The sequence below is a fragment of the Tamandua tetradactyla genome, chromosome 7 (genome assembly GCF_023851605.1).
Source record: "Tamandua tetradactyla isolate mTamTet1 chromosome 7, mTamTet1.pri, whole genome shotgun sequence".
In the NCBI taxonomy this organism is placed as follows: Eukaryota; Metazoa; Chordata; class Mammalia; order Pilosa; family Myrmecophagidae; genus Tamandua; species Tamandua tetradactyla.
Window position 1 is genome coordinate 84,054,709 of NC_135333.1, and position 27,787 is coordinate 84,082,495.

The window sequence follows — 27,787 nt, forward strand, 5'->3', positions numbered from 1 at the left end:
TTGGTCCAGGAAGGTAGCCGCTGTGCGCGTCACCAAACAAGACCATCGCCGATTGGTTAATATTGGGAGCGGGTTTGGCCAGTGAGACGCGGCTTTGGATCTGGGGTGAAGGTGGCTGCGTGTTTCCGGAAGACGTGGCGGCTCTCGCCTGGACTGTTTCCCGGCTGCATTTCTTTGGGTTCAGCTTCATACCCTGGGCGTCTTGCGTTGCTGCCGCGGTATCTTCTATCGCCGTTGTCCTCATCGCTGCAGCCATGATCTCCTTAACGGACACCCAGAGTAAGTACCTGCTCCAGGGTCCTGCCTGCACCGCCTCGATCACAGCACACCCCTTGTTCGGGCTAGGTCTCGCCGCAGGCTCGCCCGCCCTCCCTTCCTCCGGCTCAGTGAAGGAAGCTCCGCTTTTGGGGCGGCGGCCAGCGAGACTGAGCGAGGGCTGCGGGGACATACAGGGCTGCTTTGAGAGAGAAGGGGACGGACTTGCAGTGGCTGACCTGGCCTGGGAGGAAAGAGGGTGGGGTCGGGGGAGACTTCCGAGCTGGGATGTGAGAACTTTAACTGATCGTCGGTCCCACTGGGTCGAGTTGTACTCTCTCCTCGGGGAGATGGGCGCTTTGTTCCTGGGACGGCAACAACAGAAAGTTTGATGGGCGGTGCCTGCAGCCCACTCGCGAGGATGTTTCTGCACATGACATAGTCAGGGTCCTTTACAAGTCACTGACTGGTTGTTTGGGAGGTCATTTAAATCTCGCCTGTTATAGGATCTTTTTTTTAAATGTGCTTGCACTTAAATATTTTGAATATTCGGCTTTGCCACTCGTTGAAGCAACCTTTCAAAAATCCCTTGAAACTATTTCTCCCCGCTAATGTTTCAATAGTGAAAAGCCACATTGTGTTCAGTTAAAGGGCTTCATTCATTGATATACTATATTGTATTTTATGATTTGATCATCCTGTTTGTACCTGCTACAGAGTTCTCCAGGCCTAATTTCATATCTAAAGTTAGCATCGTTTTCTATCAATATAGCATTTCCAGTTTTCCACCCCTTCATGTCAGCCCTAATAATTTTGGTATTTACATATCTGGCTAAGCCTTGTACTTTCTTATCTTTTGATGATAGTGATAAGTCTCTTTTTGCTTTGCTTTCTATTTCCAGTTAACTCACTCGTTTTTAAGATTTTAGGAAACAGTCTATTGAACTGAAAATATAATTTGATTTAAAATGCCGTATTTTGAAAGCGGCATCTTAAGATTTAGATACAAGCCATGGCAGACTTGTGCTTCACAGAGCTTCTGAGGTGTCCTGCTCACACTGTGAGGTCCCTATCAGGCATCAGGTTTCCCTCCCTCCTTAGGTTGGACTGGATCTACACCTTGGAGCTTCCCACCCATTTAAGTAAGTCTGTTGGCTTCATCTCTTCTGATCAGAGAAAAATAGATATGTACAGCCTTTTTCTGGTCTACCTGAATAATAATAATAATAATACAACAAGTGTATAAAGGTGTCATCTTTCAGTTTACCGGGTATTTTCATATGTGATTACATTTATTTCTTAGAAGAGCACCTATAAGGCAGAGAGGAGTATATCCCTTTTACAAATGAAATGAGACTAAAAGAAATTCAGTGAATGGCCATAGGAAAGTGACACAAACAAGACTTAATCTCAGGTTTACTGGCTCAGATATCTTTGTTCTTTTTCACAGTACCATACTGGCATCTAAGAAAACTTGATATAAACATAAGATCCAAAAGTGATAACATTCTTCCATAGCAAAAAGTTTCAACAGTAGATATTTATCCTATAAAATTACAATGATTTTGTTTATTTATTTTATTTATTTAGGGATTGGTGGGTTATTCAGAGTCCACAGTCCTTACGATTCACAGTGCTCTGTTCCTCCTCATTGAAACCTCAAGCTAAAATTACATTGTCCAAGGACATCAGCAGAGTTTTATATATAAATTCCTAAGGTGTATTCCTAATCTTACTGATTCAGAACAAGTACTTAATGTCTACATAGCTTTCCCATCTAACTGTAAAGCATTATTACTCCTCCTATCTGATAGTATTAGTTCAAAAATATGAATTATTTATCTTGTGCATAGAGAGTCTCTTCTATTGAAGGCATATTGTAGGGATGAGTGCTTGATTTTACATCCTTCCCAAAACCAGAACAGTGGGCTGGTGTTAGAGTATGGGCAGAGTAAGAAATATTCTCAGTATTTAATTGGTGAGAAGAAATTTTACACTTTACTGTTCATTTGCCAGAAATTTTAGGTGGGGCTGTGAATTAAAATGTAAAACGATTAGTGAACCAAAATCTCTTTGGATTTCAGATTATGTTTGTATGTGTGTATTTAGCTGCAAGGATTGGCCTTCATTCAAAAGTGATTTGCCAAGATAATTCTGGGATTCCAGTTCTGGGAAAGGGTGACCAAGCACTGATCAGAGTAGAAAGTAAATAGCAATACATAATTATTTTAAGGGACTCTGTAATAGCATATCTCACCCCTCAGAAAAAATATTTATTTATGGGCACGTTAGCAGGGAAGTGTTCCCAACTGCTCATAGTCTTCGCTTCATTATGTCACATTGCCTGAAATTCTTCCATATGCAATTGAATTAAAAAAAATTCTTTTTATGATATCTACAAATTTTTAAAGGTCACAGACAGGACAATGCTGCCAAAAAAAAAAAATTCCAAATAAGATACAAAAATGCTAACAATGATTGCCATTGGTTAGGGAATTATACATTTCTTTCTTTATTAATTTTCTACAATGAGCTTTTTCAATTAGAAAAATTAGTTTAATTAGGTTGCTTTTATCAGATTAATTTTCTTTTTCTCAAAACATCATGTGGGCATGAGGAATGAAAGTGTGCTAGTACACAAGAGGAAGATTAATTTATTTTATTGTTTATGATTCTGGTAGGCAGAGGCAGCTCCATGTAGGGCTTTTGATAGCCAGAATGCTTATGGAGGAATAAGCAGATGGTAATTCTGGAGATGAGCAAAGGACACAAAGAGGCCAGTTTAAGTCTCTTTTTACCTCTTTGGAGTGGAACAATACTTGGCAACCACAGGGCAGTGTCAGTTTTGGCAAAGTTGTTACAGAAAATTGTTCCCTGCTGGACTGCATAGGTTAAAGAGTAAAAATGTTTTAGTTCCCATGTGTGGTGGTTTGGAACTGTATGTACCCCCAGAAAATCATGGTCTTTAATGCTAATGTATCCCCGTGGGTGTAAACCTATTGTAAGTAGGACCTTTCAATTAGGTTACTTCAGTTAAGTTGTGGCCCAGGATGGATCTTAATCCCCTTACTGGATTCCTTTATGAGACAATGAAATTCAGACACAGTGAAAGCCACAGGAATGAGAAGCTGAAAGCAACAAAACCCAGAAGAGAAGGAAAAGAGCAGGAGACACCGCCATATACCTTGCCATGTGACAGAGGAGTCCAGGATCAACTACAGCTGGAATTCAGGAAGAAATAGGAGAAATCATTTCTAGGATGATGATTTGAACACAGCTTCAAAACTGTAAGCTTGTAAACTGTTGTTCCCTTTGTTAAAAGCCAACCTGTTTTATGGTATCTGCTTTGAGCAGCTTAACTAAAACAGATTTTAGTACCAGAAGAGTGGGATGTTGCTAATGTAAACACCAAAAACGTTAAAAAGTTTTTTTGCAAGATCTATATGAACTGAATCACTGCCAGCTTGGGCTAAAGGGGGCAGAAAAGGAACAGATTAAAGGAAAAATGACTTCAAAGGCAGCACCATGGAAGCTGAGATCTGGACTGAAGACGTCTTCTTGGGCCAGGAGAGGAGACCACCCATGTAAGTTGACTGGGTGAGTATGCCCCAGAGATTGGAGAGGCATGCCTTCACCCCATTGTTCAGAAAGAGTGTTATCACTCCAGTGTTCTCACATGTCTGGGAGACTGTGGTAAATTTAGCTGCCACCCATGCTTGAGGAGGGTGGAGCCTAGAGTCTTGCCACCACCCTAGTGTTTGAAGATGTCGGAGCCTTCACCCCAGTATTTGTGGAGCATATGTCCCCTGCACAAACACTGGAAAGAGTGGGGCTTCTGCTTCATCAGACCCAGAGGGCAAAGCATCCTTCTATGGATGACTCTTAGACCTTGAAATCTAATAGAGTATGTCTTGCAGAGTTTTGGAATTATTTGGGACCTGTGACCCCTGCTTTCCTTCCAATTTCTCCCTGTGGGAGTGGAAATGTTTATCCTATTATTGTCCGTCCTTTGTATCTGGGAAGCAGGTTACTGATTCTCTAGATCTACAGAAGGAGTTCCATTGTGCCCCAAGTCAGATCACACCTCTAACCAATTTTGATGAGACTTTGTATTTAGTATTGTTAATGAAATGGTTTAAAGCTTTTGGAATATTGTGATAGAATGAATGTATTTTGCATATGGAAAGAACATGCCTTTTTGGGGTCCAGAGGGTAGAGTTTGGTCATTTGAAACTGTTTGTACCCTAGAAAATGTTGGTCTTAAAGCTAATTCATTCCTGTGGGTGTAACCTACCCTAAGAAGGATCTTTTGATTAGATTATTCAGTTGAGGCATGACCTGGGTTGGATCTTAATCCTCTAACTAGTGTCCTTTATAAGAGAATGAAACTCAGAGAAAGCAATGGGAGTAAGAAGCTGAAAGCAAGAAAACATGGAGAAAATGGGAGAAACCCGTAGATTCTACCATGTGCCTTACCATGGGACAGGAGTCCAGGATCACCACCAGTTGGTCTGCAGGAAGAAAGCATCATCTCGATGCCTAGATTTGGACATTTTCATAGTAGCTTCAGAACTGTAAGCTTGTAAGTGAATAAATTCATATAAAGCCAATGTGTTTCATGGTATCTACTTTGAACCGCTAAGCAAACTAAATAAAATACTGTTATAATCAATAATATAAAATAATAATAATAAAAAACTGTGTTATAGTTGTAAGACCGTTGGCTGTGGAGTCAGAGACTGGATTTGAATTCTAGCCTGACTTTATACCGACACCACCATTAACCTCCCCAAACCACACACACACTTTTGCTGATTCTGTGACCAAGGCAAGTTATTTAAGCTGTCTAAGTCTTTGGTTACTTATATGAAACATGGGGGTGGTGCTGTTTTTTTTACCTTACAATTTTGTTAAAGGAATTATAAGATATTTGTTCAAACTTGTCATTAAATATGAAACCATATTGAGACATTATCCTCTTTCCTGCACTCTTTTTTTCTAGAAATTTTATTGAGATGTATTCATATATCATACAGTCCATCTAAAGTGTACACACAGTGAGTGGTTCACGGTATCATGACATGGATGTTCATTCCTCACCACATTCAATTTTAAAACATTTTCATTACTGGAAAAAAAAACCAATACTTCCTATACCCTTTATCCTCGTCCCCTCATCCCCACCATTGATCCTTAGCGTTGGCATGGTGCATTTGTTACTATTGTTGAAAGAATGTTAAAATATTATTGTTAATCATAGTTCATAGTTTGCAGTATTTTTTTTGCCGTATACCAGTCTATTATTAACTCTTTGTAATAGTGACATACATAACCTTTTTATATCACAGTCATCATCCATCACAGTATTCACTGTCTTATACAGTCCTCTGTTTTATCCTCTAGATTTCCTTTAGTAACATACTGTATGCTAAATCTTCCCTTTGAATCACAACTAAACACACAATTAATTACTGTTATTTACATTCACAATATTGTGTTAGCATCACCTCTATCCATTTCCTAACATTCACACTTAAACTAGTTAAAATTTCTGCACACATTAAGTATCTACACCCCATTCTCTATCTACATTCTATTTCCTGGTAGCCTGTGTTCCAGATCTTAACTCTAACTAATTATACTTAGTATAATTAGCTCATATTAGTGAGATATAAGATATTTGTTCTTTTGCATCTAACCCGTTTCAGTTAACATAATGTCCTCAAGGTTCATCCACGTTCTTGCATGCTTCAGGACTTACTTCTTACTGCTGAGTAATAGTCCATCATGTGTATATACCACATTTTCTTTATCCATTTAGCAGTCAGTGGACACTTAGGTTATTTCTGTCTTTTGGGAATTGTGAATTGCACTCAATTTTCAATAGGTTCTACTGGCTTCTATTTGGTTATATTTGATAACAAACTATTCTAGTTAAACTTGAATCACCTAAAGAGGTGCCTTTCCTCACAAGTTCAGTATATTCTAATGTCCTGAAGTTTCATTAAAGCAACCATATTTAATCCTAGAGAAAATAAAAAGATCCTGTGGAAAACAATATGGCATAATGATTAAGTGCATGAACTTTGGATTCAGACCTGGGTTCAAATGCCTAGCCAGAAATGTGACTTTAGGAAAATTAATGACCACTCTACACCTCGACTTTTTCCATCTCTAAAATGATGTAGGAATGTCTACCTTGAAAGATATTGGGAAGATTAAAGTTATATATATAAAACACCTTGTAATGCCTAATTATGGTAAGTTTTCAAGACATAGTAGGTATATGTCCATATAATTTTCTGTCTGATTTATAAACATCTCAAAATGTTTATGTGATCATTAGGTTAATTAATATAAACACAAAAAATGAGACATATCTAAATAACACAAGCCAGTGATTAAACCCTGACCTAACTAAACTACTAAATAGATATTTACTGGCATTTTGCTTGTCTTTTTCCTTGACTAAGTTATGTCTGGCTCCTAAGCAATTATTTTGCTGAATTCTCTTAAGAAATTTAAACATGGTGCGCCCGGGTGCGTGCTAGGAGGTCGCGAGGGGGTGCCGCGCGGGGCGGGCTTCAGGGTGCGCTCCGGCCGCTCTGGGCTGGGGTGGGCGGCCTCCGCACCCGGTGCAGCGGTGGAAAGAGAAGGTGGCCGTGCGCTCCTTCGCTCCTTCACTCGGCTCACGACGAGGCCACCTTACCGTGGCGAGGCTGACGGTGGTGTCCGGCGGTTCTAACCTGCTGGACCTCCGACCCGCACCCTCCGTCCGGGCGCCACTTGTCCTCAGCCTTGCAAGATCCGTTCACCTCAGAGCCTGCTGCTGTGACTCGAGGGACTCTAGTAACTGGATTAAGCCCCACCTTGAGTCATGTGGTCACATCTCCATGGAAATAACTTAATTAAAAGGTTCCACCCCACAAGACTGCATTAAAAGAACATGGCTGACTTCCGGAGAAGATGGCGGCTTAGTAAGACGCGCGGGTCTTAGTTCCTCCTCCAGAAAAGCAACTAAAGAAACAGAAACAATACGAAACAGCTCCCGAAGTCACGACAGAGACCAAAAAGACAGCGTACCCCATTCTGGAACAGCTGAATGGGCAGGGAGAATCTGCTGCGGTGAGATACCCGAGGGGCGCGCGTTTTCCCGGCCAGGGCAGCTGGCGACGGGGGTCCCCTCCACGCACGTGGCTCCCCGGTCTGACTGGGAACGTTGGATAGTGGGGCCCTCCCGTCACGCTTGGCGTTTCGGGCCAGCTGGGCAATTAGGACCGGCACTCTCCCAAGCCGCGGCGGCCAGCGACCCCCGCCTCCACGCGCGGTTTCCCGGGCCGACTGCCGTGCAGACAGACGAGCGCCACGAGCACCACCTACTGGGCAGGAAAAGAAAAACAGAGCCCAGAGATTTCACAGAAAAACCTTTCAACCAGCTGGGTCCCACACCCAGGGAAATCTGATCAAATGCCCAGACACCAGCAGAAAATAATGGATGACGCTCGGAAAATTGAAGATATGGCCCAGTCAAAGGAACAAACCAATAGTTCAAATGAGATACAGGAGCTGAGACAACTAATGCTGAATATACAAACAGAAATGGAAAAACTCTTCAAAAACCAAATCAATAAATTGAGGGAGGACATGAAGAAGACATGGGCTGAACAAAAAGAAGAAATAGAAAATCTGAAAAAACAAATCACAGAACTTATGGGAGTGAAGGACAAAGAAGAAAAAATGGAAAAAACAGTGGATACCTACAATGGTAGATCTAAAGAGACAGAAGCTACAATTAGTGAACTGGAGGATGGAACATCTGAATTCCAAAAAGAAACAGAAACTATAGGGAAAAGAATGGAAAAACTTGAGCAGGGGATCAGGGAACTGAATGACAATATGAAGCACACAAATATACGTGTTGTGGGTGTCCCAGAAGGAGGAGAGAAGGGAAAAGGAGGAGAAAAACTAATGGAAGAAATTATCACTGAAAATTTCCCAACTCTTATGAAAGACCTAAATTTGCAGATCCAAGAAGTGCAGCGCACCCCAAAGAGAATAGACCCAAATAGGCGTTCTCCAAGACACTTACTAGTTAGAATGTCAGAGGTCAAAGAGAAGGAGAGGATCTTGAAAGCAGCGAGAGAGAAGCAATCCATCACATACAAGGGAAACCCAATAAGACTATGTGTAGATTTCTCAGCAGAAACCATGGAAGCTAGAAGACAGTGGGATGATATATTTAAATTACTAAAAGAGAAAAACTGCCAACCAAGACTCCTATATCCAGCAAAATTGTCCTTCAAAAATTAAGGAGAAATTAAAACATTTATAGACAAAAAGTCACTGAGAGAATTTGTGACCAAGAGACCAGCTCTGCAAGAAATACTAAAAGGAGCACTAGAGTCAGATACGAAAAGACAGAAGAGAGAGGTATGGAGTAAAGTGTAGAAAGAAGGAAAATCAGATATGATATATATAATACAAAAGCCAAAATGGTAGAGGAAAATATTATCCAAACAGTAATAATACTAAAAGTTAATGGACTGAATTTCCCAATCAAAAGACATAGAATGGCAGAATGGATTACAACCCAGCAATACCACTGCTAGGTATCTACTCAAAGGACTTAAGGGCAAAGACACAGACGGACATTTGCACACCAGTGTTTATAGCAGCATTATCTACAATTGCAAAGAGATGGAAACAGCCAAAATGTTCATCAACAGACGAGTGGCTAAACAAACTGTGGCGTATACCTACGATGGAATATTATGCAGCTTTAAGACAGACTAAACTTATGAAGCATGTAATAACATGGATGGACCTAGAGAACATTATGCTGAGTGAGTCTAGCCCAAAACTGAAGGACAAATACTGTAAGGTCCCACTGATGTGAACCGACATTCGAGAATCAGCTTGGAATATATCATTGGTAACAGAGACCAGCAGGAGTTAGAAACAGGGTAAGATAATGGGTAATTGGAGCTGAAGGGATACAGACTGTGCAACAGGACTAGATACAAGAACTCAAAAATGGACAGCACAATAATACCTAAGTGTAATGTAACTAGGTTGGAACACTCAATGAAGCTGCACCTGAAATATGGTTTTTTGTTTGTTTGTGTGTTTGTATCTTTTGTTTTTGTTTTTTCCTTTTTCCTTTATATATATATATATATATTATTAGTATTATTATTTTAATTCTCTTCTCTATATTAACATTCTATATCTTTTTCTGCTGTTTTGCTAGTTCTTTTCCTAAATCGATGCAAATGTACTAAGAAATGATGATCATACATCTATGTGATGATACTAAGAATTACTGAGTGCATTTGTAGAATGGAATGATTTCTAAATGTTGTGTTAATTTCTTTTCTTTTTTTTGATTAATAAAAAAATTAAAAAAAAAAAAAAGAAATTTAAACATGAAAATCCCAGCCTCAGTTTTCATGGAAAATTTATGCTGTGAAATACATTTGCAGGTGTATTGTTTAGGCAGGTACCCGAATTATTGTAGGCTTACTTTAGAAGAAAGGAATGGCTAAAATGGAAGGCAGTAGTTATTTAGAAATTACGGAGGGTGGGGGATGTAGAAAAAGTTAAAGTTGATATAAATTTTCAAGTTAGCAAAACATTTAGTATGGCTACAGATATTTTAAAGTAATATATAGTTGCATCCTAAATATTAACTTTCTGGAGCCAAGGCAGAAAAGTTAAGTAACAGATCAGAAATCACTAGTAGTGGATTAGTGTGTTTCCATAAATAGAGTGACCTTTACTATAATGATCTGTATGCAAAAAGTGCTTCTAGGTAGAATGAGAATTGGTGGTCATGAAGGAAGTGACTCAGTGGCTTGTGCTTTGTAGCATCAACAAAAATATAACTGTCACCTTAGAAAGTTAAAACTCTTCAAGCTGAAAAAGATAAGGACTAGAGAATGAAAAGTCAATAAAATATTAATTATATGGATTTCAAAGCTTATTCTTCATCTACCGCTTTATACTTAGTACCTAAAACAGTTCCTGCCATATAGTAGTTTATCAGTAATTCTTTGTTTTTGGATGAATGAGTAAAAACCCAAACTATTAACATTAATATTAGCAGCGTTCTGTGAAACTTGAGAGAGGTGATTCTAGGACTCAATAGACTAAATATGTAAATGGATTCAAAGTGTAGATAAATTCGTAGAAGTTAAATCCATAATAAATGATCAAAGAGATATTAAAAGTGATGCCTAATCTGAAGATTAATTTTTGAGGAGACAGCTACCATCTTTCTTCATATTTCTTGTTGCTGCTGTGAAAAGCAGAAAATGTATGAGTGAAGTATATTGTGCTGATCTGCTATAGTATTTCAGATCGATTAAAGAAGAAATTAATTTTAAGAAGTATGAGAAGGGACCGTAGACAGTGTGCATATAAATTATAGAATGTGAAAAGAGATAAATTGATAGAATTATAGGAAACCCATATACTTAATGTCTGCTGTCAGAGGGGTTTGGGGATGGGGGGAGGTGCAGGAGGGAGTATAGCCAAAAGTTTAGAATACTGATTCTTTTTTTTCACATGGGAAGGCACCAGGCACCGGGGATCGAACCCGGGTCCTCTGGCATGGCAGGCAAGCATTCTTGCCTGCTGAGCCACCGTAGCCCACCCCAGAATACTGATTCTTAACCTTTTTTCTACTGATGGATATGTTGTGAGAAATACTCTTTCCTCCATATAAGCATTAGCAATTTACATTTGTATTTTAAATTGTGAGGTAATTTGTTGATGCTAATTTAATTTGTTAAAGATCTTAATCAGTATTATTATGAAATTAACATAAAGTGTTGGGGACTTACTACTTTATATCAAAATACATATATATATGATAAATTTTCAAACTTAGCTTACAGGAATCTTAATGTGACTTTAATTTTTCTCTCCTTAAACCGTACAATTTATATTGCAGAAATTGGAATGGGATTAACAGGATTTGGAGTGTTTTTCCTGTTCTTTGGAATGATTCTCTTTTTTGACAAAGCTCTACTGGCTATTGGAAATGTGAGTTTTTAAAATACATTTTAACTATACTTAAAGAATTTTTAATATGAAATGAATTAGTACCTACACTTACATTTGGGAGAAATAATTCATTATTATTCATATGTAAAAATTCATTTTACATTCTTTATTTCCATTAGGAATGAGACCTGTCAACTTTCTGTTTAAATAAAGGTAAACACATGTGAGGTTTTCTGATCCTGAACTTCTTTGTTAAATGCTTGATGTATAATTTACAATAGAAGGCTGCCTCCAAGTAGGAGTTCAAAATAGATGACTTGATACCTATCTCTTGGCAAATCTGTTAAAATATTTTTACTTTAAATTTCATTCGAGAGCATAAAATAAACATTTTTTAAAAATATTTTAAACCTTTTAAAATATTTGTCTATATTAATAGTTGACTTGCCCAGAATGACGTGTGTATTGTTTATTTGGAATGCATGCTCTATTTCCCATGTGTGGAGGTTGTGCAGGGAGTTCTAGAAAAAAATAATAGTTCTTCTGAGTGGGCAATAGAAAGTTACTGACAGATGATTAAGTATCTTTTGAAGTATATATACCATTGGGCTTTTTTTTTTTAATTTTTTTCATGAGCAGGCACTGGGAATCGAACCCAAGTCTCTGGCATGGCAGGCGAGAATTCTGCCACTGAGCCACCATTACACTGCTCACCATTGGGCTTTTTTGTTAAAGAAAGTTAATAAGGGACAAGGATCACTATTTCTTGTCCACTGTCTAAAACATGCAAAGTGTATGTCTGTTTGAGAACACATGTCTGTATTTTTATTTCTGTCTGCCACCAGATATTCTAGAATTAAGCAAACTACAATATTCCTGGCCTTGCATGGTTTCTTCTTCCAACTTGGCCAGCTTCTCTCCCATCCAAAGGAACTCCTATAGCCCTTAATGAATATTTCAGAACCAGAGGTGCCTTCAGGTGACATACTTATGCCATCTACTTAAATAAGCCATCCCCATCCAGATAAAACTGGGAAAACTACTGCAGATGCAGATATCCTTGGTAACATCTAATCTTTCTTTGTGTTTCTCTTTTTGTCCATTTAATCAAGTTAGAAGAGGAACGAAAAGAGTGCGATACAGCTACAGCTCTTATCATGCTTAACCTCCTTGGTTCTACTTCTTGGTTGTGCATTGTATTCTCTCCCTAGCCACTTGCCCATGTTAAAAGCCAAAACACATGAATTTCTTTTTGTTATTTTTAGCTTTGACCCCACTTTTCAAATTCATGCATTGTGCTTAACTACTTTTTCTATGTTGCATTTTCTTTCTTTTCTAGGTTTTATTTGTGGCTGGCTTGGCTTTTGTAATTGGTTTAGAAAGAACATTCAGATTCTTCTTCCAAAAGCATAAAATGAAAGCTACAGGATTTTTCCTGGGTGGTGTATTTGTAGTCCTTATTGGTTGGCCTTTGATAGGCATGATCTTTGAAATTTATGGATTCTTTCTCTTATTCAGGTAAGGTGATCATTTTATTTTATTTTCTCTTCCAGTAAACCAGAATGTCAGATTATTATTACAAGGACCCAGATATTTACATGGCACAAGTAAGGAGACAGTTATTTTCTTCAAAGAATTTTTATTTAGATTGAATCTTTTATTATAGTTCTAGACCATTCAGACAACTATAAACATACTTATCAAATATAGATGATTGCATATGTAAGGGCATAAGTAATCTTTTAAAGTACTGGTTATATCATAAAATTCACTTTATAAGCATTTTAAGGCACTATCTTTATGTTTGATAGCTTCATCAGCTAAACAGTGACAGAAAAATTCATAGATGGATAGATGCAGCATTTTAATACATAGAACATACATGTTCTATAAACAGTATAGTATCCAAGAACATGCCTTTAAGTAAAGTTAGTCTTAATTACTTGTTCATGAAGTGTGTATTCTATGTTTTCTATCTCCCAAATATTGTATTATCCACAGGAGACATAAAAATGAATTAAATGCCAAATATGCTTTAGAAAATCTCTTATTTCTAGTATGGAAATAGACATATAAAAATACCAGTAGGACACAGTCATAATGCTATTAAATAGGTATAAAGCAGATTATTGTAAGAAAATAATTAAGGAAGATATTAAATCCAGGGTGAGGTAAGAAATGTTAACTGATAAACTGGAATTTGAAGGATGCATAAGAATTCATCTTATAAATGAGAAAAGGAAGGACAGTTAACTAGACAGAAGGAATAGATGAACAACAAAGATTAGGGTCATGAAAGTACATGGCTTGTTCTGGGAAGAATGAACAGTGTGATGGGGCAGGAGTCTGGAATGAATGGAAGAAAATGGTTGGAGATGAGACTGAAAAGGAAGTTTGGGGGGACCCGGTTACAATGTTCTTAGAATGGCTCGTTAAAAATACTGTACTTTATCTTGTAAACAAATTTGGGTGGGGAGCAGTGCTTGGGGAAGGGGAGGCAACAGCGATTTTTAAACTGAGAGTGATATAACCAGGCAGGTGTTTTAGGAATATTGTTCTGATATCAGGTTAAAGTATGTGTTGAAAAGAGAACGACTGAAAGCAGGGAGGCATCCTAGAAAGCTCATAATATTTTAGCGTGGGTAGAGGAAGTGAAGGAAACATTGAAAGAGACTTGGGAGGGGGTCAGAGTAAAACCAAAAATAAGGGTCATTGTAGCCAAAAGAGAAGACAATAAGGAAGAGGAATTGGTCATGACAAGGATATCTCGCAGCAAAAAACCCCAAAGACTGGTAAAGAAGGTAATCAGCTTTTATAATTATAAATTAATTTTAATATTTAGGGATGAAAGTCAGAACTGATATTTGAGATGAGGAAAAAATGGGAAGTCTCATTAGCATTGTCAATAAATGTGAAAAAAATTCACTGGCTTCATGATGGTCTTTAAGAGAAGTTTCTAGTACAAATACTGTTTATTGTTGTTGGGTTCTGTTAGGTTACAAGATATTCTTAGTTTACGCTGTAACACCAAGGGTCTTAGTTATTGTTCATTTGGATATTTGTCATCCTAAATAATAACATTTGAAGTTGCACAATTTTGTATTTTAAAAAAATACTTAAATTTAAACAATAAAAATGATCCTTTTAAATTTAATGTTAATAGAAAATAGTTGTGATCGTCTTTGAAACATATACTATCAAAATTATAACTAATTTTTTTACTTTAATCATTTTTTGTAGTTTAGAGTAATGAAGATAACTAGAAAGTGAGTTAATCTTTTATAAGGTTGCATTGATTTAAAAAGAAGGCTGTTTATATTTGAAATTGTACTATCTAATCCAAGGGGAAAACTTTTTATCTTTAGATACCATGAAAAATAAGCCCTAGAATTTAAACAATGCTTTTTCAGAAAATGGACTTGGTATTGTAGATGTTGCTAATCTGTACTTATGGTGAAAGGGAACCACAAATATAAAATATTGCTAGATCAGGGACTTAAATGCACTTTTGCTGTTAATGTAGATTAAGAGAGAAAAATGTTTTAAAAAGAAATATGTGAAAAGAAAAGAAAGTCTTCACAGGTAGAGGGATGGAATATAATGTTTAATGTTGATGTCATGGAATAACAAAATGGCTTTGCTGGCATGCAAAGCTCCTTGTTTATCTATTTTGTGTATGACTTTTTAAGAATGAAAAGTTATGATTATAATTTTTCTTAGTATACACACCATATGAGTGTTATATCCTCAAAAATAGTGAAATTAAAGCTTCAGATTTATTCCAGTGATAACAGCTTTTACTCAAAACATTTTTAGAAGTCCAGTTTTCAAATTCTTGTTTTATATTTTGCATTCACTTTTTAAATATACTTAACAGTATCATTTTTTTCTCTTTTAGAATGTAATTGATTTGAGGAGGAAAGTAATTCAGAATAATAGTAGTAGTGTAAAACCAGGAAAGTTTTTGCCCATTTAAAGTACAGAAGTGAAATATAAAATAAGACTTTTTTATGACTAAGTCAGAAAGAAATTCCAAAACATGAATTTGTATAGCGTGTAACTGGTTTAAGTGTCTAGCAAAGAAAAACTGAATCTGATCAATAAAAGTCTGCTATGTTTTAAAATATTCTAGTTTACAGTCACACTTTAAATAAAGCAATAATATCAGGTCCCCATATTTTAAGAACGTAGTTTTTAATTACCATCACTTAGCCTGATTTAATCATGAAATTTAAAATTCTCTGCCATGATATCTGTTGAAATACAAACCATTTTTAAAATATGACAGATGAACTTTATGCAACTTGGCAACAGTTTTGGCACTAAAATTTGTGATTGTTTCTTATGTTTACATAACCTGATAAGTATCAAATCCCTCTAACAAGAGGGTCTTCCTAAGAGGGATGCATCATTTACCCGTAAATTCTACAACCTGTGACAACAGATTTTTGCAGGGTTTTAGGTGAACTATGATCATTGTAATTTTTCTAATCATCTTAAAAAGGGTAACAGTGGTCTTAAGAAAAGTAAGACAGGAAAAGTTGATTGTATCCATTAGGGTTTTAACTGAATGGAGCAGTTCCTTATAATAGCAATTGGATAGTAAGGACATAAAACACTAATTTAATATGTATTCAGTTTAAATGGTTATGTATTTTTAAATTGCCCAAAAAAAAAAAATCTTTGTACATTTGAAGATTTTTTCAACAGCTTATTTTCTTCAGTCTCTTAATGTGGAACTTAACCCTCACCAAAAGCAGAAATTGGCAAAAACAACTTTCTAGCACACTTTTTTTTAATGAATGATGGTAGCCTAAAACCAATGCTTATATATTTTGTAATATTGTTTTGTGAATAACTGAAATAAAAGTTTTCACTAAATGCAAAAAAAGAAATCCTACTTTTTATTTAACCTATTCCATATATTTTTATTTCTTACAGATTCTTCTTTGAATCTTACTGCTTAATTACTGAATTCTCACCATTGTAATATTTTCATCCCTTAAGACCCAGGAAAAGTTTATTCCTATGCATTTTTTAAATAAATATTTCCTGTTCTTCCTCTATAGAGGTGGCTTAACTGATCCTCGGTTAATTTTCAACTAGATAGAAGGTGTGAAACTTCTGTAGCCTTGTACTTTGACTGAAAAATAAGAGTGACTTTGAGGATAATCATAACCACTTGTAGGCAGTCATGACAGACAATACTTAGTGTTACTAAGTATTGGCACTTAGTAATTTTTCAGTAAATGATCAGTAAATGATAGCCATTATTATTTTAATGGTTCTTCCTACATTTTATCTCCTGCCCTTTTCTTTTGATCAGTTTCACCCCATACAACTCTCCAAAGTTGAGGAAATCTTCAGCAAAGGAACTGAGATAACTGAGTTGTGTAGCCAGGCTTCATTGTGCTCTTCTCATGTTTTTACCAGAAATCAGAGTATGTTATAATTTTCAGATTATATCATTACACTCATAATTCTAAGTTTGAGTCTCTAAAACATTCAGCATATTAACAGGATCTTTTCTTTTCACTTAGTTACCAGTTGATTTTGATGATAGAGAAAGTGGAGGGTCTGAGAACCTTTGTATTTCCTCCCGCAGGGGCTTTTTTCCTGTAGTAGTTGGCTTTATTAGAAGAGTGCCCGTCCTTGGATCCCTCTTGAATTTACCTGGAATTAGATCAGTAAGTAATCATGTAATTAGCAATACATTTTTTAAATCATTAAATAAACACTTCTTGATGCTTTTCTACTTACAGAAATTTGAGTCATTGATATTTGAGTAATTGATATGATTTTGATTATGATACAAATGCTTGTGTCACATAGATCATGGTTTCCATGAATACCAGAGAAAATAATCATTGCTAAATGTATTAAACCTGAAATTTTGTTTCACTATCCATTTTTAATATTGTTCTCTATTTTAAAATGTTATTCAGAGTAGTGTGCTATACCTTTCTTTTTAAGGGTTCAAGGCATTTTTCAGTTAACTTCCATATGATCTCTAATTTAAGATAAATAACGTAAAAAGGATAGCATTATTCTTTGCAAATATTTTCTTTCGCAGACTGCATTGCCACATGGTGTGGCCTAAGACAATAAAATAAAGCGTTATCGTGAGGGGAAGCAGGATGTGATTCTGTTACTATATGTCTACAACTTGTATAGTGTTGTGAAATCTGCTTCTCCAGAGTGGACCTTGGTTTCCACCCTGAAAAAACAGGAGGAGTCAAATCGGATCATTGATAAATGCAAAAGAGAACGTTTTAAAAATTGACCAAGTGAAGTTTCTTCCCTACATTCAATATTCATTCAGCAATTATCTGATAACAAAACTACTAGCTTGAAGGCTATCACCTCTGTAAAAGAGCTCAGAAAGTCTTTGAGGATTCACTTTAACATTGTTTCTTCACAAAAAGCTTTTCTGACTCCCATGCTTTTATAGCATTCCCTGTGCACATTGCTATCATAGCACTCACCTGTTTTAAACATCAAAAAAAAAGCCTACACGTGGAACTATAAAGTCCTTGAGAACAGAGACAGACTATTTTAGTTGTTGCACATAATAAATACTCAGAACATTTTTGCTGAATGAATGAATGAAGGATGGCATTTCATTGGCCTCAGGGAAATTAGCTGATTTCAAGACAACTCCAGCTGACTTTCTTTTAGCCTGAGTCCTTAAGTTTCACAACTAAGTCCTTCAATTTCAAAAGAATTTTGACAGGGCAGGCAACAGTGACTCAGTGGCAAAGTTCTTGCCTGTCATGCCGGAGACCTGGGTTCAATTCCCCGTTCCTGCCCATGCAAAAAAAAAAATCTGGAATTCAGCTGAGCTGGGGACAGTCCTTTTGGCTCAAATCTGACGTTGGTACTTTTCCTTCTTTTCATGTTTTGGAGTTCCAGGTCTATTCTGAACAATTAGGATAAATTGACGTGAAAAGACCACAAGTTCTAATTAGGTGTCAGGAAATCCATGGACTCCTTAAAGTTGTTTACAAATTCTTATAGATCTCTTTCTGGAGAGAAAGCCCATAGAATTTATAGAATTCTCAAAGAGCTTTAGGGTGGCCATCCCTTAGAAGAATAAATACCACTAAAAGCTTACTCCCATTTCCATCACCAGGTCAATTTTAGAATCAGAACCTTATAGCCAAGACAGCCTAGAGATATTTCATGTTACCCTTGGAGAGAGAATGTTATGCTTTCTCTCATCTTAAATTCACCTTAAAATTCTAATGCATCCATGAATACATTCAGAACAACTTTGAGTTTAGATGTGCCAGCCACCTATTTGTGATAATATATTCTTGGAACCTAACTTATAGGAGTAAGTACTGCTTTCAGTTACATTAATCTCTAAACGCATACAGTTGTCAGTGTTGTTTGTACTTAGGATGGCTTTTGAACTTAACTGAAGCCTCTACTTACACAGTTGAAATCATTATTTATGTACTTAAGGATTCTGAAATATTTGCATAAATGGGCACCCAATATGTAGATTATGTTTCCTTACATCATTATAATAAATGTTTAAATAAAACTGTGAATGGTGCAGTGAAAAAGCAGTTAGATGATTGCTAGACTTGATATTAATATAACCACTTGGGATACATAATTTTTAATACTAATTATACACTTTTGTTTCAATCTTTGGATCACCATCTGGAATATCGAAGAAAGCCAAACTGCTTAATATTTGGGGTGGAGTAACCAAAATAAATAACCACGTACATTAATGCGTGTTAAAATTTATATTCAATAATTATTAATCTGTACTTACATCATTAAATCTATTTTAATGTTGTTGCCATTTCAGTCTGAAGTCCAGAATACACATTTAAAGTATTTTTAGTCAATAGTTGTTGTTAATTATTGAACTTAATGGAGTTAAATCTGTTTGTTCAAAGACCACATAGGCCCAGAAGAGATCCACAATAATGGTCAGTTGAAATATCTTATTGGGTTCATTAATGCATGAATGGCTGACATTTCAGCTTTTTATTTTTTTATTTTTTTGTTAAGCTAGCAGTGTTAATCTCATTTTATCCGATTTATTTATTCATTGTGTTGCATTTTTCATGTTGCACTCAGAAGTTCATATGTATAACATGTCATGCAAAACAACTTATAGAAAAAATTTGATTTTACAAACATTTATGTTGTCAGAAGATGGTGGTGAGTAGTACCGGATTAATCATTGTCAGTCATACCTTAAATTTCCACAAATCTTGCAAAGCTGGGTTTTTTAATCAACATTTTAAATGTTGATATAACATATAATATTGTAAGCTTTTTTTAAATTACCTGTTTTTTTTCTTTACAGTTTGTAGATAAAGTTGGAGAAAGCAACAATATGGTATAACAACAAGTGAACTGAAGACTGATTTAAAATATTGTATTATTTATAAAATCCTTTGAAGAATATTCAGCACAAAATTAAATTACATGAAATAGCTTGTAATGTTCTTTACAGAAGTTTAAAACGTATAACCTACAACGTATCAACAGCGTTAGCAAAGAAGCAATGAAAACAAGCTTCTCTAATCAAGTGATCTAAGCGGTCAGCAAGCAAACTGAAGGAGGTGAAATCTGTTACAACCTTTATTGAAACTCTTGAAGGCTATTTTTATTGTTTTTTCTACAATGTGTGAAATATAGCCATCCTTAGAGAACTGTGGTGCCTGTCCCTTTACTTTTTATTTTGAAAGTACAGGAGCATCCATATGCAAAATTTAATTTTTAGAAATGCCCACTGTAATGGCAGAAATTCTTCGTTATACTGTCTCCAAAAGTGATGCATGAGATAAAATGGATTGTCATTTTAATGTATTAAAGCCAAGGAAAACCCAGTTTTTGATGTATGAATTACTTTTTTTTATAAATGTAGTTACAATAAAATTTTGTTGTTCTTCTAATCTTAATATTGTACACTTGATCTTAGCCAAAAGGCCGAGAAGCAATGAATCCTAATATTTTAAAGCCAGATGAAAATCTGATCTAGATATTCTGTGTTGGGATACGCAAAAGTCACTCCTTACTAGCTTTTAGTACCTAAATTATAGTTAAGCACTCTTTTGGTCAATAACACACTCTGAAAATACTCATACTTTAGGGGAGTCTGACCTCCTAAGTGTCTGTCCATATTCATTAGATCTAAAACATTTAACAAAAAGCACTCTTGACCATGAAGTCATCTGTTACGTAGCTTGTCTTGCCGAATAATCTTGTATTTCAGGTTCTAAGTGATGCAAAACCAAATGCATATTCCTATGTCATGATGTACTTTTTCTTGCTTGCTTTTTTCCTTTTTTTTTAAAATTTTAGTAGCAGTTTATTATTTTGCTTTTCATAAATTAAAATTACTATTGGTAATGCTTACTTTAAGACATGTACAATTTTAAAAGGCTAAATTTATGACTGTTTTTCAGAACTGTTCATTATAAGCTGAGCTTTCTCCTTTTTTCAGCTTTTCATAATATAAAAATTAATATGCCTAGCATATGCTTCATGTCAGCACTCTTCATCTTAAGTTAATGGAAAGAATATCTTAGTTCACATGCTATAGTTATTTTACTATAATTAAACTGGCCACAGTTTCTTAAAAACATGACACTAAAAAATTATGTATTCTCTTCTCCTGTTACTACTTAACAGCAGTAGGAAACAGCAGTTGTTTATTCTTTAGTGGTTTTCCAAGGTGGCTGCATTCGTGGTAGATGTAGGAACACATTTTAATAACCTTAGTACTATTTATTTACCACTAATAATTGTGTTATTTCCTTTTTTTTCAACAGTTGCAAAGCTTTTTAATGCATAAAATCATAATTGAAATTTGTGATTTGTATTTATATACATGTCTATAAAATATATTGCAACTTGTTATTTTTAAGTGAAATATCTTGATGGATACAGAACTCCCAGCCTTCCTCATCTAAAGAAGGAAAGATTGGTACATAGTTTAATGGTTCAGTCTTGTGGATTACTGTCTTTTTGGTACTGGCATTTGACGTATGATATAATCTGTGAAAATTGGCATTGACAAATGGAGACTCCTACCTCAGTAGCTCATGGAATTATAAGAGACCTAGTGTTGTGTCTGATGTTCTTCAAAAAAGTAGTTTCATCCTCACTTGGAAAGTGTCAAATATATATATTTTGGGGATTGACTTATATAAGGTGCCCTATAGGACTCTTTGTTATACATATTTTTGACCAATATCATTTACAGTGGCTAAATCTTTTTAGTGAAAGAACAGTATCTGTTAATGTATATGGAACATCTGTATTATTTAACTTCTTTGTAGACATGAATTTCTATCAAATGTTCTTTGCACTGTGACAGATACTTTTTCAACAAGCTTACTTCAGAAAGCACTGTTTTTGGACAGAAGTATGAAGAGCATGTGATAATCTCCCAGTTCTTAGTAAGACTGAGAAGATGGAATCCTTTTCAGTTTTAAATGTTCCAGTTAATATCAAATATTGGTTTGGGACTGCTTGGCAGCATTATGTATTTTTTATTCAGCACCATTGGTGAGGTTCTTTTTAATCATACTAGTCTTCTGACAGAAAGCACTGCATATCATATTGTCTCTTCCTTTCCAAAATCACCGTCTCTGTGACAAAAGCATACTTTATTTCTGTAGAGATGGAGAAAAGGTCTAATACTACTTAGCCTTAAGTGTTTCTGTCATTGTCCAAATGTATTTTCTGTAACAGAAACATAATTTGGAATGTTTTTCTTTTTCCCTTATAAATTGTAATTCCTGGAATACTGCTGCTTTAAAGTCTCAAGATCAGATTATATGATCTAGCAACTGAATATTGTAAATACACTTATCACTTAATAAAGGGTACTTTTCTATTAATTGATGGTCAAATGTATCTTTATTATGAAATTCTAAAAATTAATTTAGCATTGCAAAATAACCCACTTCATTTTTTAAAAATAGCTTTATATGCAATTTGCTTCTTTTTTATAACATGGTCATCACATCTTTCAATTCCAAATTGTTTAAATGTAATTATAAATACAAATATACTGCAGGTAAACAAGAAAACTTTCAAGTTTGAAAACTGTATAAAAAAAGTAAGTTATGTGCCTTGGGCACTGTGCTGTTAATTAAACTCAGACTCATGTTTATTTATTCAGCTGACATTTTCTTTGAACCTCTTGAAGACTTAGAGGCTGAGTTTGGTAAACGCAGGAGAGTAAGATGTAGTACCTGCCAATGAAGAAGTCATAGTTTTAATATTACTCATAAATTATTAGCCTTCTTTCTAAATAACTCATTCAGTTATGTCACAGATATGTGTGGTAGAAAAATGTGTGGTCTAGAAATCCTAACCACCTCTTTAGCCCCAGTCAGGAAAAATGACATTAGCTTTAACTATGGGAGTTTTGTCCCCAGATGATTTTCTTTGCATTTTTGTTTTTTGGGGCGAGAACTCAAATGTTAACCTCGAGATTCAGAACTCCTACTGGTATTTGTGTATCCATTGAGCTGCTAGGGAATTGCTTTTGCTACAGGCAGTTGGGCTGTTTTTCTGAAAGCTCTGTGCTATCATTAATTGCAAACAAACAAACAAAAAAGTGGGCAATGAATTAAGAAACTAATGGAGAAAATGCATAATTATATTTTCTCAAAATGGAAGGAATATATAATACTTAGGTATTTGAGACCTAAATAAAGCTACTTAACATCAAGAGTGTTTTGATTGTAAATTTTGGTGAGGCAAAGAAATTACTAGCCAAGTCAGTAATTACTTAGTAATGCAACTAAATAAGTGTTTGTTGAATTCAGCAATTCAGTGGATTCAACTATTGCTTTGACCATTGTCAGGTGAACTAGAAGACTTAAATCTGTTGGTAAATATCTGACATAACTTTCTAACGCTATCCTGAGCTGAAAAAACTGCATCCTGTCTTTCTACCACCTGTCCATGAAGTAGGTGGCACAGAAATAGCCTGTGTGACCTGACACGCCAAATCCTGGCTGACACACTTTTCAATTACAATATCTTTACTCAGCTCTCAAGTCCTAATTGAGATGTCACCTCTATCATATTTTTCCTGGCCCCACTAGGCCAAAATAGCTTGTCCTTCCTTACCCTCACCAGAATCGCACTAGTTTTGTATTTGGTTATGAGATTGTCTTCCTCTGGAAAATGGGTACTTTAGGTTGATGATCTGTTCTTTGTAATGTTTTATCTCTAATTCCTAGCATTTAGTAGATGCTCCATAAATGTTAAATAAGTGGAAGTTAATTCTTCCAGCTCTTCTGATGCTGTCCTGTGGATCACCTCTTACGTGTTCATTCCAGCCCCATGGAAGCAGCAGGTTTTCATCAGCCATAAAGTAAAAGAATCTAATGATCTGCCCCAGCTGAAGTCTTTACCTTTCCGCTTAGTCTTCCTTATGAGACACTCTTAGTTTACTGTGCCCAGCACTCTTAGTTTACCGTGGAAAGAGCCATAGAGCCGGTGAAGCCAGACACCTTTGGAGATGAAGAAGGAAAACGCCTCCTGGGGAGCTTCACTAAACAAGAAGCCAAAGAGAAAACTAGTCGACTTCGCCATATGCCCTTCCAGCCAAAAGAGAAACCCTGAATGTCATTGACCTTCTTGAACTAAGGTATCTTTTCCTGGATGCCTTAGATTGGACATTTCTATAGACTTGCTTTAATTTGGACATTTTCACAGCCTTAGAACTAAAAATTTGCAACTTAATCAATTCCCCCTTATAAAAGCCATTCCCTGCCTGGTATATCACCTTCTGGCAGTTAGCAAACTAGAACAGCATCTCTGGGCATTTTTCTCTCTCTCTCTCTCTGCTTCCTTCCCTTGGTTTCATCTCTCTGCTCTCTGTACTCTATAAGTTCTCTCCAAAAATCTCTGGGTGTTTTTTTTTTTCTTTCTCTAAACATCTCTGGACTCTGGGCTTTTACAGTCTTTTTATCCTCTCACAAAGGACTCCAGCAAGGGGATTAAGACCCACCTTGAATTGAGTGGGTCACATCTCTATGGAAACAACCTAATGAAAAGAGCCTGCCCACACCAGGTCTGTAGCCACAAGAACGGAGTAGAATAACTTAGCTTTTCTGGGGTACATAACAGTTTCAAACCAGACATTACCAAATAACTTTCCTTAGTCCATCTGTAGGTTTAGATGTTAAAAATCGTAAAACTTTTATGAATTAACAAAAACATTTTATTGATGGTCTATGCCCTTTGGAAATCTGGCATATTTTTAATAAGACTACAATATTGATAACATGTCAAAACTGTTCTCCTCATTTGGACATATTACATTGAAAATGGCAGCTTTGACATCAAACCTCTGCTTTTGAATTCATCAACTAAACTATTATAAACAAACCACACGTTAATTTTTCCTTAAAATTGCAAGTTCAGAACACATTTATTGGCAATTCGTTTTCCTGTCCCTCTTTCTCAAACCTATACATGTTCATGATGTGGTTGAGGGAGAAAGGCATTTTACCTGTTAGTGATCTAGTAATTAGGTTTTACTTATAACTTGATTTAAAACATATACATATATATATATATATATATATTTTTTTTTTTTTTTTTTTTTGCATGGGCAGGCATCAGGAATCGAACCCAGGTCTTCAGCATGCCAGGCATGTGAACTCTGCCTGCTGAGTCACCATAGTCTGCCCTAAAACGTATATATTTTATTTCTCTTATTGCTCATTTTTAATTGTAGTTGCTACAATCCGTTGTAATCAATATCCTAAAATCTAATATATAAACAATATTAAAATTGTATCAAGTTTTCAGTGTTTGCCTTTTAGCTATTTACTTCCTTTCCTAAAACAGTGGAATTAAAACACAACACCAGTGGCTCCAGCTCTTTCTTGATTTATTTATTCCTTGAAGGGAATAAATATCCCTCAAGGTTCTACCTATGAACTACTTTCTATTTTCTACTTCATTTACTGACTATGCTGGTTTGAAACCGTTATGTACCCCAGAAAAGCCATGTTCTTCTAATCCAATCCTGTAAATGCAGACCTATTATGGGTGGGGACCTTTTGATTAGGGTTGTCTCCATGGAGATGTGACCCACCCAATTCAAGGTGGGTCTTAATCCTTTTACTGGAGTCCTCTATGAAGAGTATAAAAGGCAGAAAACATACTGAGAGTTCAGAGCCAATATAGAGAACAAAGAGATGAAACTAAATGAAGGGACACCAGGAGAGAGAAGCCCTAGAGATTCTGAGAGGAGACCTGCAGGACACAGGACTCAGAGTGGTGTCCCCAGAGGAGCAATCAAGGACCCACAGAAGTTCAGAGAGAAAGCCACTGGAATCAGAGCTGAAAGCAGTGAATGCTAGAATCTGCCATTAGCATTGTAAATCAGTAATGTCCCAGAAACTCAACCTTAGTATAACCACTACCGCACTGGAAAGTGTTTCTCCTGACTCCCATTTTCTCAAAGATTAACTCCAGATTATCCATCTGAGCAGGTTTACAACTGATTGGTGAAGCCTGTGTTATATACCCACACATTACCTGATAGGGAAACTAGAAAAGTGAGCATCTGAAATTTTCAGCTTGTACAATCGAAGGAAGACTCTGCCTCCCTTCAAGATTCATAATTCCATAATTCATAATTTAAAATTCAAAAGAGTTCAGATTTACTGGAAGGCCAAAAAGAGTAATAAACTTTCACTATACTCAAGGTCTTAAAAAACAAAACTAAGCAAAACAAAACTTCTCTAGACCCTGCCACTTTTCACTTTCTACCTCATATTTCCTTTTCTCCTTCCAGCAAAATTTCTCAAAAAGCTTATCCACACTTGTCTTTATTTCCTTTTAGCCTACTCACCTTTAACCCACTCTCCTATAGCTTCTGACGTAAGAAAAAAAATCCATCATATGCCCAAATCCAGTGGACACTACTTGTTCCTCATCTTATTCAATCTTTCAACGTAAGTCGTTTGGCTTCCATGGCCCCAATTCCAGTTCTCCTGGAATTTCTTCTATTTTTCTGATTGCTTCACTTCAACCTTCTTTTCTGACTCTTCCTTTGCTCAGCCTCTATAGGTCTCTTCTCACGGTTCTGTCCCTGTCCCTCCTGTCTAGCTCCATTTACTCCCTAAGTGCTCTCACTCAATCCCAGCCTTTTCAATCCTTATGGGTTGATATTCCTGCCTTTCAAAAATATTTATTAGCTAGTGATCTTTTCCCTGAACTCTATAGTTTTGCAACTGCAAGTATATATTTTGCTCTCCTACTTGGAATATCTGATACCCATTCTAATTTCAATATGCCCAAATGACAGATCTTTACCTCCCTGCAGCATTTCCTCGTGAAGTCTCCCAAGTTTCATTAAATGGGATTCATCATTCATCCAGTTATTTTAGCCAAAAACCTAAGAACTATCCTTGATTTCTTTTTTCTTCCTACTATCACACCTACTTATCCATAAAGCGTGTATTTTCTAATTCCAACATTTATCCCAAATTCATTTGCAGCTAACCAATCACTGCTGGAACCACCCCAATTTAGCCATCATCACTTTTGCTTATAATTATGCTCCCATGTGAACTGGGGCCTTTCTTCCTCTCCAGCCTAAGTTCAAGAATTCTTTCCAGTCACCCATACGATTTTGGCTCCATTAGCCTCCTTCCTAGTTATCATACAAGCCAACCTCTTCGCACTCTCAAGGTTTTGTTTTTGTTTCTGTTTTTTTCTCTTCTGCTTGGAATACCTGGAATATTAATTCCCACTGCTCATCATAAGTCTGGCTCTGCCTTAACCTTCAAGACTGTCTTCAACTTTTACCTTCCCTAAAGCAGCCCTTCTTTAGCACATCATCTTGCTAACTCTACTCTAGAATTGAAAACCTTCTGAAATTATCTTATTTGCCTCTTCACCAGCTTAGAGCATTTCTCCCCTGTCTAGCTGGTAAATCTGATCAAACAGAGACCATGTCTTTTTCTTTCACGGCTGTGTTTTATAAACTAAAAGGAGAACTGACTGACATACAGTCGACATTTAATAGATATTTGTTAAATAATCAAATGGATGAATAAATAAGTGAATGAGTGATGTCAAATTCCATTGAGATTCCTTAACCTTTTCAGTTCTATCCAAGTGACTCATGTTTAGTCATTAGTGATAGCTTGAGAGCTAGTTAGTTACCCAAGGCGTTTTCTTAGTCAAGTTACTTTTGATTCTGCCTGGGCTATCGGTCATTTTTTTTTTAGTGATAATTACTTTAAAGACACCTTATTAATTAAGAAGTTAGTAGGAAAAGCAAAGGCAATGATGCTGATATATTCCGAATGTCTCCTAGCTGATGTGGTCAGTGTCTAAACAGATGATGTCCTTGACTTCCTGCAATTGGCTCTCCCTGGAGGAGTCATCAGATCTTCTCAATCTTGAGACTGACAAGAAGTCCCTGTGGACCCCCTAACTCCACTGCAAATTGGGGAGGGTTCCTTGACACTAAGATTTTAAAAGCCCCCACTTCAGAAAAGATTGG

General features: G+C 36.1%; 1 protein-coding gene across 1 annotated transcript; it reads left to right on the forward strand.

Moving 5' to 3' along the window:
* Window positions 1-106: 106 nt before the first annotated feature.
* GOLT1B (golgi transport 1B) lies at window positions 107-22,139 on the forward strand. Its single transcript, XM_077170248.1, has 5 exons — window positions 107-279; window positions 11,210-11,301; window positions 12,602-12,780; window positions 16,868-16,949; window positions 19,595-22,139. Exons 1-5 carry the CDS (start codon window positions 255-257, stop codon window positions 19,631-19,633), a joined length of 417 nt encoding a protein of 138 aa, XP_077026363.1. The 5' UTR covers window positions 107-254; the 3' UTR covers window positions 19,634-22,139.
* Window positions 22,140-27,787: the final 5,648 nt, after the last annotated feature.

Coding starts and splice junctions, on each gene's coding strand:
- GOLT1B (XM_077170248.1), top strand. CDS start 255: ATGATCTCCTTAACGGACACCCAGA. Junction 11,302..12,601: donor CTCTACTGGCTATTGGAAAT/GTGAGTTTTTAA, acceptor TTTCTTTTCTAG/GTTTTATTTGTGGCTGGCTT. Junction 16,950..19,594: donor ATTTACCTGGAATTAGATCA/GTAAGTAATCAT, acceptor TTTTCTTTACAG/TTTGTAGATAAAGTTGGAGA.